At 36.0% G+C, this 17,821-nt stretch overlaps 1 protein-coding gene across 9 annotated transcripts in view; it reads left to right on the top strand.

The window, feature by feature from the left end:
• Positions 1 to 17,821, top strand: part of ank2a (ankyrin 2a, neuronal) — an 87,970-nt gene continuing 70,149 nt past the window's right edge. For all 9 annotated transcript variants that reach the window (XM_067404373.1, XM_067404379.1, XM_067404381.1 and 6 more), the window contains exon 1: positions 1 to 416. In XM_067404373.1, coding sequence (XP_067260474.1) covers positions 294 to 416 — 123 coding nt within the window. In that variant the 5' untranslated portion in view covers positions 1 to 293. The remainder of the gene's footprint in view (positions 417 to 17,821) is intronic.

Below are 17,821 nucleotides of genomic sequence, written 5' to 3' on the forward strand. Positions count from 1 at the left end.
TCTATCTCAGGCTTATCGTTAATTACCCTCATTCATTCTCCATCTCGGTCAGTGTTTCATCACTGCAGCATCGGTGCATGTACATGTGAGCAGCAGGAGTGCCGCAGGACACCGCGCGCGAGACCCGCACCGTCACGCCACAGGACATTCGTCTCTCTCCTACTCTCGAATACAACCACAACATGTGTCGGAGCTTCAGCCTTCTCATCTGAGGCCGGAGCACAGGTCTCGACAACCGCAGTATCCGGACTGCCAGATACCGTTTCGTGGACATCATCACGCACTGAGCCAGAATGTCAAAAAGCTCGGCAGAAAGTCAGAGCAGGGGCGGCTCCGTCCGAGACGTGAGGATGGCCTCTTCCAACAATACCTCACCCGAAGGAGGCTCTCCACCCCACCAGAACCGCATCCGCCAGGTCAGTGTGAGCGTGTGTGAAATTTACGAAACATTCAGCTTTCTGATAATCAGCAGCCTATGTGTGGGCGAGCGTAACACCCGTGCTTCGCAGTCTTGTGGTCCATGATGCGGAGGATGAGGCGTTGTCCTGGTTACCGAATCCTTCTAAAGCATCAGTAGACTATAGCAATGTAGTCTGATTAATTTCATCATGGCAACGTTGTTTTGTAAAAACACGGGCACGTTGAGGCTCTATCTATCTATCTATCTATCTATCTATCTATCTATCTATCTATCTATCTATCTATCTATCTATCTATCTATCTATCTATCTATCTATCTATCTATCTATCTATCTATCTATCTATCTATCTATCTATCTATCTATCTATCTATCTATCATAAAAAAATCTGCTAAATGTACTGTAAATAAATAACCATAAATTGTATGTAAAAATACTCTAATAACCAAAGTTTATCATAACAATCCTGTTCATAAACCATAGCCAGTATTCATATTAATTAATCCTTATTCATATTTTTTACTTTTATGTAGCTTGTAAGGTATTATGTTTTATAATATTAATTATATTTTTTTACTTACAAAATGTTTTATCTATCATAAAAATCTGCTAAATTTACAGTAAATAATTGCCATAAATTTGATGTAAAAATACATTAACAACCAAAGTTTTTTATAATCCATAGCCCATGTTCATATTTATTCATTTCTATTCATTCCTATTGGTTCTTTTTTACTGTTATGTAGCCTGTAAGGTATTATTTTTATAATAGCATTTATATTTTTTTTTACTTACAAAATGTTTTGTCTCAAATATAATGTACATTTTAACCATAAAGTTACAATTCATACTTTTCATATACTTCCCAAAACACAAGTCTTGTTTATGGTAAGTAAACCCATTAAAAGATTTTTTAGTTTTAGTTTTTTTCCCCAATCTATGTAATGAAGTTGCTTTTAATTTCGGGCCAGCCTCTACGTGATGCTGTAGTGGCCGTGTGTGTTGACTGCCAGTGAGGTTCACACCTGACAAACTGCTCAGTTAGAGCAGCATTGTTTAGATCCTTAGGGGTCGATGGTACCATTCTGGCATTTTGCCATGTTGAGATTCAATTTATTAACCGTGGTGTTTTTACGCATGACCTCACAGCTAAGCAGAGCTTGTTAAATATATAAAAAAGAGAATATCCAAACAGAGGTTTTTCTATCACACCCTCTTAAGAGCCCTACAATCCTAGCCTCACTCACCCTGCTCATATGCTTATTGCAACCCAATTCATCAATAAAAACCAGCCATAAATAAGTGATGGCCTGGCTGAGTCATGTAGGGCATTAGCTTGTCTGCTTGGATGCATAGATGCCCTTCCGTGTCACTCAAAGGTGTAGCTTGTGTGATTTGTTGCTCTGAGCTTTCCCAAAGATATTTTCCACCCTATTTTTCTTTATCATTTCACTTTTAGAGCTGTCAAGGCGTAGTGCCTGTGGCAGGTTTTTCTTCATGGTCTGTTGAACTACATTTAAACTCTGGGTCTAAATTTGCCTTTCATCTCTCCATTGTGATGTATCCTAAATCGGTCTTCTCACTGTTTGCGCTCTGACATCATGGTCACGCCCTGTGCTAAGAGCTCATGTAAGATTTAGCTGGCATAAATGAAACTGTTCAGCCTCGACAATGCTTTGGACGTTGTATTGAATATAGATTATAGATGATATGGAATATGCACTGCTTAAATAAAATATCCTGTTACCTGTTGTCCATATGCTCAAAGACTAAGCAGAAGTCTTTTTCTAAAGCTATTTCCTGTCAAACACACTAATGCAGTTTCCTATTGGATCCTGAGTTATGATATGAGAGAGTGCTGTCAGGGTCTCTCTGGGTAATTAGATTCCAGTAATGGACCGAGCACTGCAGGCACATACACACAGGCGTCATCTTATTGCATGCATACCATCTACTGCCACTCCTAGTCTTTGTACACTGACTAAAACAACATTTGTTTCAATATGAGGAAGTCTAGCAATTGTGCCACATATACGTATAATAAATGCAGCACGATCTTTGTTTGGATGTACTTACAGCAGTCAATAATAGGAAGTAATATTGCATAGTCTAATTCATTTAAGGTGCAATCTACTCTTAATTTCTGTGCACCAACTTCTTAAACCAAGCAGGATGAATGGAGGTGGGAAGTGGTCCGAGAACAACGGGCCTAGTATGTTATGGTGCTTGTGTTGCAGGTCTAAAAATAGGCTACCATCAGTCTAGTCATTTCTACTGCCACACTTTGGTTCCCCTCAGGAGTGGGTAGTTTATTTCTACCTGCAGGGCTGGTTGGGCAGGCACTTCAACTACATGGAACCAGTTGTTAGCGGATGGAAGAGTGTCATAAACATTCCTGTACAGAACATTGTAGTGGGCAAAGTGTTTTAGTGTACTTAGGATGTTTGAGCTATTTGTGGGAGTATAGGCAAATTTGATTTTTAAATATATAGCATAAATATACTCAAAGAATGGACCTTTTCTAAGGTAATAACATGATTGTCTTTGTCGGAATAAAGTCTGGTCCACCTCACAGCTTATTCTGACTAAGAACCTTTGTTTCAGAAGTATTTTTCCCATTCATTTTTATCATAACTATTTTCAAAAAAGTCATGGTTATAAGCCTTGAACTAAACCAACTAGCTACGAGGTGAATCAAACTTTGATTTGAAGCAAAAAAAAAAAAGGGTTTGAAAATTGGACAAAAAGACAAAGGTAAAAGGCTGTGTACTTGACAGCTTTAAAGGGTTAGCTCACCCAAAAATGAACATTCTGTTATTAATTACTCACCCTCATTCACTTCCACACCCGTATGACCTTTGTTCATCTTCAGAACACAAATTAAGGTATTTTTGATGAAATCCGATGGCTCAGTGAGGCCTCCATTGCCAGCAAGACAATTAACACTTTCAGATGCCCAGAAAGCGACATATTTAAAACAGTTCATTTGACTACAGTGGTTCGAAGTTGGGCTGGGCGATATATCGCATGCGATTGTTATGCGCATTTCGTCAGTAAAGCCGGTTCCCTGATTACCGCGAAATCGCCATCACCTGCTTTCAAATGGAGCGCCATTTAATAGACAGAGCTGTAGTTCACTGACAAGCTACGCAATAATCACGTTCATTATCGAAGGTGATTCATCTGCGATAATGCAATATTGCGTAGCTTGTCAGTGATCTACGGTTCTGTCTATTAAATGGCGCTCCATTTGAAAGCAGGTGATGGCGATTTCGCGGTAATCAGGGAACCGGCTTTACTGACGAAATGCGCATAACAATCGCATGCGATATATCGCCCAGCCCTACTTCGAAGTGTGTATCAAACTGCCAAAGTCATGTGATTTTAATGAAACGAGGCTTTGTTACGTCATAAGTGTATCTAAATTTCAGTGGTTCGCCACTGGGGGGCGTGACTTTGGCAGTTTGATATGTGCTCCGAACCACTGATTCGAAACAAAAGATTCGTAACGCTTCGAAGCTTCATGAAGCACTGTTTTAAAATTGCCCATCACTAGATATTGTTCAATAAAGTCGTTATTTTGTTTTTTTTGGCGCACAAAAAATATTCTCGTCGCTTCACAACATTAAGGTTGAACCACTGTAGTCACATGAACTGTTTTAAATATGTCTTTAGTAGCTTTCTGGGCATCTTAAAATGTTAATTGTCTTGCGGGCAGTTGAGGCTTCACTGAGCCATCGGATTTTATAAAAAATATCTTAATTTGTGTTACAAACATGAACAAAGGTCTTACGGGTGTGGAACAACATGAGGGTGAGTAATTAATGATGGAATTTTAAATTTTGGGTAAACTAACCCTTTAAATGTGCAGTAAGTGATTTCTGAGAAATGCTGCTGAAAGTGGATTGGACCGAGTGCCACAACACACATGTAGCCAATCAGCAATGGCGGCGTATACATTCATGATGGTATGTTTCACAAAACTAAGATTTTTGTAATGTTAGCTATAGTAACAGGACAGTTTTGAGTGTCATCGCTGTGTGCTGCTGGCAACTAACACCATGTCCTAACCAGCTAGCTGTGACCGCGACACGATGAGTCTATTTTAGAAACGGTTTCTGTTTTTCTGTGACATCGTGGCTGAAACAACACCACAAAGTATGAAAATGATCATCTTAAGTACTGCTTTATTTAATGTTAAAAGCATCTAATGTGTGTTGAATATCATTTTGTGTCTTTTATAGCCATACTGAAAGCAACAATGGACACTTCACCTCAGATTTTCAAAATAAATAAAAGGAAAAAATAAGAACATTCAAAGTGTCAACTCATTGTGAATAGACAAGTGTATTCTATGACAAAGAATGTTTCAGTAACTCAATATGTATTTTTAATAATGATAAAATGGTGTAATATTCATGAATTTTATTACCGGTATGTACATTTTGTTGCGAGTGCCAGGAGCTTGCAGAGAAAGCCCGCCCTCACACTCTTCTGATTGGCTGTGATTTTTGATTGACATTATCGCGTCTCATAGTCACGTCACATCTGGTGTGGACAGATAAATTGCTTGTTGCTGGAAACTTATTGCATCACGTTTGGTTAGGACACGGTGTAACAATTAAATCTTGCTTGTATATACTCTTGTCTGTATGTTCATTTTTTGTTCTTCCTTGTCGTTCATTTGTCATCTTCGCTTTATTTTATGAGAAGCATTTTTTTGCTTCACGTCAGCTAGATAAAGAGACATCCACTTTTACATTGTGTTCATGCATTTTGGTGGCGGAGCAATAAGGGGATGGGTTTGTTTGATTAGAAATATTAACAGTGTTTCTCAGAAATCGCCTACTGCACCTTTAATGAGGGGAAGAACTACAATACCATAAAGCATTGCAAATGACAATCTAAATAAAAAAGATAGATATAAAATAAATGATTTAAAGATGTTGATTATGTATATAGAATCAATGTGTTTTATTTTTATTGCAAAATATGCCATCTGGCCACAGTTAAATTGTTTATATATGCTGTTTAGGAGTGGGTTTATCTGAAATGGTTGATACCACAATAATATGGATAAAATATATTCAAATGACTGTACAGCAGTGTCGACCTTGCCTGGAAATCACCAGTGCCCAAGGAAGTCGACCGGGTGCCGCCATCTTGTAGCAGAACTTCACTTGCGTTAGCATCCCCATTGACTCCCATTCATTTTGGCGTCACTTTGACAGTGAATAACTTTACATCTGAGGTGTTTAAAGACTCCATTTGTCCATTATTTATTTCCAAAGATACACGACAATGTATAAAGGGCTCCATTACCTTCTATGTTACATTATGGCCCCGTAGAAAGTTTTTGTAAAAATAAGCTAACGATTGCGTCATAACCACTCGACTCTCTGTCGCACATTAGAGAAATTACCGTACAGACAGGAGGAGAAGCTCGCAGGCAATCGGGGAGATTATCTTAATATGGCGTACTAGCTCGCCGTCTCTGCAAGATTAACGATGGCAGTTTGCACGCACAGCTACTAGAAGATTTACATCTGTCAGACAGGTTGCTGACGTCATCAAGCTTAGTGTGAGTCTGCGCGTCAGAAAAGGAAGTGCTAAAAATCGCTAAAAATGGGCTTCACTTGACTCAATTGAGTTCCAATGGGGTCGCTGTGTCCATTTCTTTTACTGTCTATGGAAATCACAGCCGGCGGAGCAAATCCGAGCAAACAGGAAGCGGAGTAAACCAATCAGAGAAGGGCGGATATGACGTTGCAAAGCGACAAGAGAGTCAACAGCGAAAAGTAAATAATTAATGTGTTTTTGGTCATTTAAAACTTAATTCACGGCTGAATAGAACAAACTCTTGGGTCTCGCGTGCGCAATCTTTGTTGATATTGAAGGGACTTTCGCCGCACTAGAGTGACGCTGTTTGCGTCACTGAAATAAACAAATCTGATTGCACGGTACGTTTTGGAGTTGACTCGAATCGCGACAGAGGGCGGACTGACCATATATTTTTTGTAGAAGATAATGGTGCGTTCAAGTTATGTCGGAAAGATCGTATTTACGAGCAGAACTGACATGAACGCCACCACAATGTCGTAAATACCCGTGGGAAGCTCGTAATTTTCTTTAAGCTCCGATCTGTACGAGTTGGGGGCGTGTCAGTCAGAAACAGCGAAATACCAGGTATTTAGCAGTGACATTGACAGGCTTTTCTATTTACAACGAAGTAAGCTGATTCCCAGCAAAAAAATACGATAGCATCACAATTAAAATGTAATATGTAACAATAAATTTTACAATGGCTTCATAAATTAATTAAAAACATAAAAAAGCAACATACAACTAATGCACATTCTTTGCTCTACATTTTCTAGAAGCAGAATTGTTGTTATTTTGTGTAATTAATTTAGAGAAGGCCATCATACTCCGACGAAAGTGACTTGAGCGCACCTACCGTCGTACACACGACTTCCCATCTCGTAAATACGAACTTCCCAAGAGGACTTGAACGCACCATAATATATCAGTCTGGCCTTGCCAGGCAAGTGTCGACCTGCAACTGGCTGCTGCCTGCTAACCCTAACAGAAAAAAACTGAAAACTCTAAAAAAATAAAAAATAAATAAATAATAAAGTCCGATTATTTCACAGACATTCCTGTTAATGTATATCTAGTTTACTTGGCACTAAGTGCATTAAATTTGGAGTTGTTCCTCAAAAGTGTTCCTTGTGCAGGGTTATAGTTCACTAAAACCACCACCACAAAAAAAAAAAAAGTTACTTAAAAAAATAAACTTTAACTGAAATAAAATTATATATATATATAAAACATTTGATTTCAGCTAGTAACATTTCTCATTTCCATTTAGTTAACTAACTAAAATGAACTAAAACTGAAATAAAAATCTATAAGAAAGCTATAAAAAACATTGCTAAAAGTGTTTGAATGTTTGAACAATTAGAATGAAAAAAGAAAATAATAATTTATTATTATACAGTGAATATTAATAAAAACTATAATAGTATCTTGTAATTACCGGTGCATCAGTTCTTCTTGAATTTGTTTACACTAGCTGTTGTAGCCAATCAGATTGGAATTTGTGATTTCAGCCAGATCTTGCTATTTTTGTGTGTAATAGGCATCAGGTGGTCAGTACAGAATGTGGGTTGGCAAATGGACATGCTGTCACAGGCTGAGAATAATAACATGAACTATTACCAGTTGTCATTGTATTCATATCAAATTTATTTGATAACTCTTTAAATATTTAGATCCATGAGAAATAATTCTGTAAATGGAATATAAGCCTATCCGGTGTTCAGAGGGCTCTGCCTCATCTTTTCTATCATTTATTCACTCATACTGCATTCGCTTGAAGTTCTCATACATAGTGAATAGAGGAGAATTATCAATCTGGCTTAATGCCTTTGAAGTTTTCTTATTAATATATCACCGCGTTGCCAACATCCTGCTGTTCCCTGTGTGAATTCATGTATTATACTAAATAATTTATGCCACTGCTTTCAGCTGTGGCTCATTTTACAGCCAAAACTGTCTGGACAGGTACTGTCCAATGTGTAGGTCTTTCAGCGGCTGGCTGTTTCAGTTCATCTCTTCTCTCTTGTCCTCTATTTGTCCATAACTCACTCAGTCTCTCTCTCTCTCCTCCCTGTGGGGGAAGTATGATGTGATGTGCAGGAAGGAGACTGTAATGGAGCAGAAGGGTTTTTATTGCATTATACAGCTGCACGCTGGTGCATTGTGGGTAATGGGTGCCAGGCCAGGCTTGCCCTCTAAGGACTGTTTCCATAGCAACCTCGCTGTCCAGCACTGTCTACACACAACTTAAAACTTTAATGATCATCATTATTGACTGTGATCAACCATTATCATCATTGCACACATTATGATTTTGATGCCATACGGAAGTTTACACAGAAGCTGTAAATGTTGATGTTTGTTAAACTGCAGTAGGCTGTATGGTAGTTTGCCATTTTTTGGTACCACTAATTTTAGTATTATCATGTCTATTACGAGATTATAGCGTAACATGTATTAGTCCTCACATATGCCATTTGACAATAAATCAGTAAAGGGGAGCTGGCATGAAATACAATTACTTTAAAATTACATAAAGTAGCACTTTTCTAATTAATTCTTTATATTAGAGTTAGAGTACATTGGATAGTTGTACTTTTTAAAGATTATTTGGTAACACTTTAAGTAAGGTTCAATATGTTAACATTAGTTAATGCAGCTAACATGAAAACAATACTTAATGTTATTATTATTATTATTTTTTTTTGTATATGTTAAGCTGTATAAATTAACATTAATGTATTTCAAATTAACAATAAGCAATTGTATATTTCTAAACTGACTGGGGTGAAAAATCACGTCCATTGTTAGTTTGTGTTTTTGTAAAGTGTTACCGATTAAACTAAAAATCAGTATGTAGAAAAAAGTCATGTCAGCTTTGCAAGATAAGAAGCCAGAGCATAATATTATTACATATTTATATAGATATTAATGCCTGACAAATAATAGCTGAGATGGAGGTTTTAGATGTTGTTTATCTGAATTTGGTTTGATGCTAATGTACTGAAAAATGACATGAGAAGCTAATTTAATTGGAAAATGTATTAAATCAGCAGGTCTGGCTAGTTTAAGGCAGGACACTACAGGTAAATAGGGTAAAAAAAACTAATAATAATCTAACTAATATCACCATACTTTAGCCAGTTGATTCATCACAGTATATTATGATAATTTTTTTGTATTACAAGTTTTCTAAAATGTTTAAATATGCAAACGATACATTATGTAATTAAATATGCACTCATTTGCAAAGCCATTTTATTTTGTTGACATTTTAGACTTAAGGTTTTTTACAGGTTTTTAAGGACCAGATTTACTAACAGCTTGCGCCGACACAAACCCTAAAACTACTGTTGGGATTTACTAAAGATACGCAGTGCAAAATGATCACTGAAAAGGCGTGGACTGAGTTGTTTTTGCGGCTGACCTTATTGCATATGCATTTGTAGGAGTTTCCCTTTCAGACGCAAAATTTATGGGAAGAGAGTATTTAAATGAATCACGCGACACGATTTACTAATGTTTGCGCTAATTTACGGGTAGGCCTATTTGCTCCATTATTTAACGCCCAAAAAAGCATGTCTTAACCTGAATTTTGTGACATGGCTGCAATTGTTGCTGGAGACACCACAGGGAACAGAGAGCGCGTGGAAGAAGGGAGAAAATATTTTCCACTTGTATTAATTTCTTTGGAATGCCAGAGGAAGACGCTATCCGAACATATCATTTGCCAAGTAATGTTGGCCTTTATATTATGTGTACGTGTTTGTCATATTACATGTAACAAATTGCACGTGTCAACCTGCACCTGATGCGCATCAGATCTGCTTATTTGAGACCCAACGATAATTTGTGCTGCTCTTGGTAGATTGCATTGGTTGTTTTGTAAATGATTTGACTGTGTCTGTGTTCTTTAATTTGCGAGTCAGCAGTAGACCATGCACAAAACTTGCCACACCTATTGGCGTATTTGTGGAATTGCGCTCTCACGCTAATTTGCTCCATTTAGTAAATCTGGCTCTAAATGGATGGATATTTTGGATTTTTTCTTTCCACTAGTCTGAAAGAACACATATGGAAGCAAATTAACCTTAAATCTCAAAATTGAGCAGTGCCTAAAAAAAACCCAATAGCTTTGCCTGTAATGCCTTGCCTTATTTTTTGAGAGGTGAGGGTGGGAGTATGGGAAATGCATGTCATACTTTTAAAATATTTATGAAAAACCAATCAGGACTTCCCGCAACTGTGGAAAATGGATCAATGATGACTTAAGGACGGGTGAAAAACAGATGGGTGGATGGATTAGGAACAATTTGAAAGATGTGGTGGATACATTAACATGTCTCCTAAAAAGAAATATCAAATGGTTTCCATGCCATAGGTAGACACAGTGCTTTAGCCTTTAGGTCAATTCTCCTGATAAAGATTGATGAAAATACTCGGTGCACACGCCAAATACAGTGTCAGCTCACCTCATACACCTTAACAAATGGAAAGCGTCCCAAAACTTGCATGTCCGCCAAGGTTAATGCCTTGAGCTGCATGTTACTTGAAAGCATCTGTAAGGATAGGGCAGACAGAATGGCTCATCACACACACATGCATACACAATAGCCTGCCCTTCCCAGAGAGCTAATTGAGTAGAGTGTGTTTACGGAGCCTTGCTGATGCTCTGATGTGATTGCTGTCCCGTCTGCTGTCTGAATAATTCTATTGATCCGTCCTCTTTTTCTATCCCTCTCCCTCTTGTTTCTTTTTTTCAATAATTCAATATGCACCTTCACTCTTTCCATTTTCCTCTCAAAACTCTCAGGTACATCCTTCATTGATGCTGAAGTTATTACTTGGTCATTATTGGGCAGAATTAAGTTGGCAAAGCACGTAATTTGTCAGATGATTCATTATTTATCAGTTCTTTTAGGGAGCGGCTCTTTCTACCGAACAATAGATCTGATGTTTTAGTAACCGCCTCACATGACTGCAGAAGCAGAACGTTTTCTCTGCATCTAAATCACATCATGACAGTGGGAGAGGAAAAAAAGATATAGTTTGAAAATTCAGTCATTTAAAATCTTGATGCATTAGTGTAACTTTTGATTTTATCCAAAGATCAATGTTATGTTAAAGCTGTAATTTTGTAAATACTTGATTTATTGATTTTTAAGATTTTGGAGCCAATATTAGCATCCAAAATAAATGTAAAATTGTTTTGATACCTAGTACTTCTTTTTTTTTACCCCCAGAATGTATTGAATTTGATCAAATTTCAGTTTTTATATATTCCAGATATTACAAGCAACTGATTTTGGGTGCATTTCCCAAAAGCATTGTAAGCTGATCGTAGAAACAATTGAAACCAATTGTCGATATAGTACCGTTCAAAAGTTCGGGGTCAGTAAGATTTTTTTGTTACCAAAAATTGTCAAATAAGTGCTGTTCTTGTGAACTTTCTATCATTAAAGAATCCTGAAAAAAATGTGTCACGGTTTCCACAAATATATTAAGCAGCACAGCTAATAAGAAATATTTCTTGAGCACCAAACCATATTAAATATGCATATTTGGATGATTTCTGAAGGATCATGACACTGAAAACAACGGAAGAGGATTAGGACCAAGCAATAATAAAAAAATAAAACCATCTTGAGTTTAAAGTTGTTAAATTTCAAGAAAAAACTCGAAAAAAGTAATATAACGAATTTGTTTCTCGTAATTTAATGACTTTTTTCCTCATAATTTAATGACTTTATTTTCAACATTTTATCTTGACATTTTTCTCGAAATTTAAAGACATTTTTCTCGTAATTTAACATTTTGTTCTCGTAATTTAATGACTTTTTTCTCATAATTTAACAACTTTTTTCTCATAATTTAATGACTTTATTCTCAACATTTTATCTCGAATTTTTTTCTCAAAATTTAACAACTTTAATCTCAAGATGGTTTTATTTTTTTATTATTGCTTGGCCCTAATCCTCTTCCATAGAAAACTGAAGTAATGGCTGCTGAAAATGTAAGAATAAATTACATTTGAAAAAATATTAAAATAGAAAACAATTATTTTAAATTGTAATAATATTTCACAATATTACTATTATTGATTGAGCTTTCAATATATATATATGTATATGTTTCAATATATAAAAAATCTTACAGCAAATCTGACCCCAACACTCTAAAAAATGCTGTGTTAAATATGAACAAACCCAGGGATTGGGTTGTTTTCACCCAGCCATTTTTTTTTCAACCAATTTTGGAGCCAGCAATATATATAGTAAAAGGCGTGTTTTTGCTCACCCCCAAATAGGGTCAAATTTGTGGGGTATTTTAAGCTGAAACTTGACCAGACCAAAGACTTATATTACATCTTGTGAAAGAGGGCATAATAGGTGCCCTTTAACCCAACCTGCTGGGTTTGTCCATATTTAACCCAACTTGGGTTGTTTTTAACCCAGCATTTTTTAGAGTGAAACATTTGAAAGATATTATACAATGGTTTTGGGAAATACAATCCTTAAAATGTGGTAATGTTGTAAGAAATAGTCATCATGCAAATCAAGTGATAAAACCTACTTGTGGACAGGATGTTTTCAACTCTCATCATATGTCAGAGCTAAAAAGACACCTTGTGTTTATAGCTTCTTACTAAACTGATCTGACATGGTCATTAAGACATTAGTAACAATTATCTAGACTCTATGCATACATTTAAGTCCAATTTGTATCTTTTTCTGGCCAAGAAGCACCTGATTTGACAGCAAGAGACTAAGCTAAATAGAGGCCATAACCATAAACTATCCACCAGTCTTCAAAACGAATTAGAGTTCATGCAGTTTCATCTTCTAGCTGCACTCATTTTCATTGCACGTGTCCTTTTCACCAGAGTACATGCAGAATCAAATGAGTTGGGTGAGGAATAAGAAGCTTCTGGATTTAGTCACCAGGCTTACCGCTATTTGATTTCTGTAAATGTGTTTCTTTTCTTGCAGGCACTCTAGTTAATATAAGATGATTCATACACTAAAGCAGTAAGTGAATGGATCATCTTGTACTGTATTCTGTATAACAATGGTTTATCGGTCATCTCTGTGGGGGATGTATAATATATACATTTTTTAGTCAGATTGCTAGCTAAATCAATCCATTTGAGCTCAGTTGGAATTAAAGTTGATTGGATTTTTAAAGGATGGTGTGTACACCAGAAATAATTTGATCAATAGGGGAAAAAATTAAGCATTTAATGCTTGAATCTAGCTATCTTCTCAAGAGTATTCAAAAATACCTTGCACAGTACAATGCGTATATTTACATATGTTTTATGTCTTATGAACAGGCCTATGCTTTTGTTCTTTGTCTTGGACAAATGAAAATTATACTCATGATAGCGCTAGTGACATGATCGTGGTGGCTTTCTCTGGTGCGAATGCTGCGACAGGGCACATGCAGGTTTTGTTAATGCACATGTAAATGAATATGTGAATCAGATCGCAAAGTTCAGGGTTCATAGAACTTTCAGAATCTGAAATCGGATTGGATTCATTCATTGGATGAAAATGAGTGCATGTAAATTTACATATTTTATGGCTTGCACAAAAAGACATGGTATTGCCACAAAAAAGACAAATTCGTTAGTAGGGCAGATATTGTATGTTCAAATTATGTCTTCTGGAAGAACATAGTGTTGTTTCGACCAATGCGAATTTTGCAAGGGTGTTGTTCTCTAGAGTGCATCTACATTTGTCTGTTTTCTCACTTTCTTGTTTCTCTCATGACACTTCTGCCTTCATCTCTTGCCTTTTATGGGTCTTTCTCTCGCTCTTCCTCAACAAATGCTCTCTCTCTCTGCATTTGTCAGTGTGTGTTTGGGTGTGGTCTCTAAACAGATTGAACTGTTTCATGATTCATTTATTTCTACAGTGACATTTGAAAGCTTGAGAGAAGTTTCCGACCAGTGTCTTGGTCATGTAATGGAGAAATGTAAAGATAATTCTCTAGAAGTGGGATTTTTTACAGGCCTGTGTATGTGTGCATGGCGGTTTCACTGCGTGCTTCATGACATTTACACTTGTGTGTGTGTGTGTGTGTGAGTGAGAGAGAGAGAAGGAAAGAAAGAACAGGGTGGTAGCCTTCATGTCTAATAGGGGCTGTAGTTAATGGGGTGAAAAGTGGGAGCAATTTCTATGGGCTCAAATGCAGAGGGATTTACAACAATTTATTATTGAAAAAGGTAGTGCTAACACTTATTGTTAGGTCACCCAAAAAATGAAATTTCTGTCATTAATTACTCACCCTCATGTCATTCCAAAACTGTAAGACCTTTGTTCATCTTCAGAACACCAATTAAGATATTTTTGATGAAATTCAAGAGCTTTCTGATCTCCCTATACACAGCATCTTCAAAAAAATTTGAAGGCCCAGAAAGGTAGTCCATGTGACTACAGTGGTTCAACGTTAATGTTAAGTGATGAGAATACTTTTTGTGAGCAAAAACAACACAAATATATTGACTTTATTCAACAATTTCTTCTCTTTCCTGTCATTCTCCTATGCTGTTGATGTTGTAAACACAGTGCAGTGCTTCCGGGTTCTATGTCAGAATGGTCAGAAAAGCTCTAGGATTTCTGACCTTAATTTGTGTTCCGAAGATGAACGAAGGTCTTACAGGTTTGGAACGACATGAAGGTGAGTAATTAATGACATAATTTTCATTTTTGGGTGAACTAACCCTTTAAGAGCAGAAATAAATTAATCAATAAGCATGCATACAACACAATTAAAAAGATCCAGGAATAGAGATAAGAGAACTGATGATATAAATACTGTGAAAAATAGTCTACTAGTCTACTAAATTAAAATGACAAGCCAAATTGGAATTTTTTTTGAGGTGTTGAGCTTTTTGAAAAGCACTGTGGGTTGCATTATAAAAGCATATTTGTCCATAGAGTTGCTGTCTCTGATTTTGGCTGCATAATTTGTTGGCTGCAGTTTCAGATATTGGGAGTGTGCCTATATGGTGGCAGAAATGCTGTCTGGTAGCTCACTAAGTTTTGAGACTGTGCCAGGTGTTTGTGAGAGGCTCTGTGTGTGTCTGACTTTGAGTCTTTAAAATGAGGATTTGTTTACACCAATGCTTTTAAACAGGGATGGAAGACATATCTGTGACCGTATTACATTAGCCAATATTCATGTTGTTGTTTTTTTTCCCTGTTGTGTTGGTTTTGTTGAAAGCAGATAATATTAAGGCTTGTAAATAGTATAGTGTTTCTGTATGCTAGTTTTCATTGTCAGTATATTGTAAAATATTACAATTTAACATAACTGTTTTCTATTTTAATATATTTCTATTAAAATATAATTTATTGCTATGATGGCAATGTTGCATTACTCCAGTCGTCAGTCACATGATCCTTCAGAAATCATTCTATTCTATTCTTTACCTTTTTTCTTTAAAATATTGATTATGGGCCATAACAAAATAATTACTGACTATCGTATCGGCCAAAATTTCTATATTGCTGCATTCCTGCTTCTACATCTAGTGCATTAGAATGATGGATTTGTGCAGAGAAACAGGATTGAGGGTTGACTGTGAGTGAGCTTTTATGAAAGATCGATGTGTTGACTAATGGCTTAATAACAAACACTGTAAGAGGTTCAAGACTGAATAGGTTACAGATGATGTAAGTTGAAAAGTGCAGACTCAGCTATGAGACCATATTCATTGCCTACATCTACACACTAGACTCATAAACTTCTCTTATATTTAAGACTTGAATTGTTATCATTCACTTATAGTGGAGATGTTTACAGCACAGTTACATCCAGGCTTCTCAGGCTGTCATTATTTGTAAGGTTAGTACTACAAATAGTGTTGATATATCGTCCCTAATAAGTTACTGTAAGTCTCTTTAGATAAAAAGCACCTGCGAAATTATTAAAGTATACATGCAGAAAGCTCTCATTGTTTTTAGTGCAGGGCCCTGACACAGCATTATTTGCCATCCTAAGCAGCTGTGATGGGTGAAACACAAGCATCCTGGATAATGATGTTCAGTAAGTGTGGGGATGATGATAACTTGTTGTCCCCTGGGATCACTGCTCTCTCCGCATGGATATTTGAGACCTGGCGCCTCAGTACACACTGCTCATGTTTATCACTGTATTGATTCTGTCCTCTTCTTGTCCATTTATCAGCACGACAAGACCTGTTCAAGCTCAAATAGCCATATGTCAAACATCTTTCTTGCTGTGTGGTGTTTTAAACATAATACAACAGTTTTACAGCCTGATTCTTATCTGCTTTATCATGAAGTCCAACTGCAACTACATCGCAACATCCTGGCAACTCACAATTCTCTAACATTGTGGCAGAAACTTTTTGTTTCAGACATAGTATGTTGAGTATTTAACAGTGAAATAGCTTATTGTGGACTAATTGACTGAAAACCAAAAAGCAGGTTGAAGGAACTTAATTAATCTTCCATTTTGTCCTGCTTTTCTGTCTGTGTCTTTATTACACAGCTCTTGCTCTGCTGGAGACTATCAGTTGTCATAAAGGATCAATGTTTTATAGATTTTTTTTTTTTTTTTTTTGCATCTGAACAGAATCTGCTTCTGTTCAGTCTGTTGCTTTTTTTGCACATGAATAAATAACATGAGATGCACTTGTTAAAGATGAGAATCCCTTACTGGATTGTAACACCATCTGTAGTAAAGAAAATCTTTTCTATTCATATGAAATAATTTATAAAGGTGTTGGAATGGCTTGCGGAAATAGGGCTTGTGTATATTAAAAAAAAAAAAAATTATCTATATATAATATATATATGTATGTGTGTGTATATATATATATATATATAATTATATATATAATATATATAATTATATATTTTTTATATATATAATATATAATTTATTTTTTATTTTTTATTTTTTTTTAAGTTTGGGATCGGTAAGATTTTTTAAAAATATTAATGAATGTTGATAACAGTTGTGTACAATTTTTTTTTCAAGATTTTTATATATATATATATATATATATATATATATAAATAAATTTTTATTATTATTATTTGTTATGACAATTTGGGACTAATACTGACAAGTAAAATCAAATTGGTCTAAGATAATTGTACTTTTTTTCCACTTTTTTGACCTCTGTAAATTCAATTACTGGTATATAAATGTATTTATTTGTTGTTTTACATGTTCTCTTCTATAACAAATGTTATAGTTTGTCTTGTAGAAACCATAGTTCCATTGATCCATGTTAGTGAGGTGCCATCGATGGTTATACGTGTTCCTATTTGGTCAACAAATACCACCATAACTATGGTTACAATTCACTAACTGTGGTACATTTTCAGAGATCTTAGGTTCTGTATTGTCTTATAGTTTGTCTGCTTATAAGGGAACATGTATCTATCTCCTGGATGACTAGCGTGAAGTTTAACCACCAGGTGTCAGTGTGCTGATGTCTAATTCACTGAGGTGTAGTTACTTTTGGGGGCCAAAAGGTGGTGTAGAAGTATTTTTACTGAGACTGAGCCCTGTCAACTATATGCAAACTTCAAATGCATATAGTGTTACAGTTTGGTCTGCTCTATGTGCCTTTTTCTGTGTGAACAGGATTGTCTTCTTGTAAGGGCCACAGTTCTGAAATATCCTCACTAACTTAGAGGAACATTTTGAAAACTGATAGGTAAGGTCAATTAATGTGTTCATCAGTAATATAGTGACACTAATTTGTAAAATCCTTGTGAGAGAAAGTGAAACTTGATGCATTCAAATGCAGCCATAG

Source organism: Chanodichthys erythropterus, chromosome 12 (genome assembly GCF_024489055.1).
Source record: "Chanodichthys erythropterus isolate Z2021 chromosome 12, ASM2448905v1, whole genome shotgun sequence".
NCBI lineage: Eukaryota > Metazoa > Chordata > Actinopteri > Cypriniformes > Xenocyprididae > Chanodichthys > Chanodichthys erythropterus.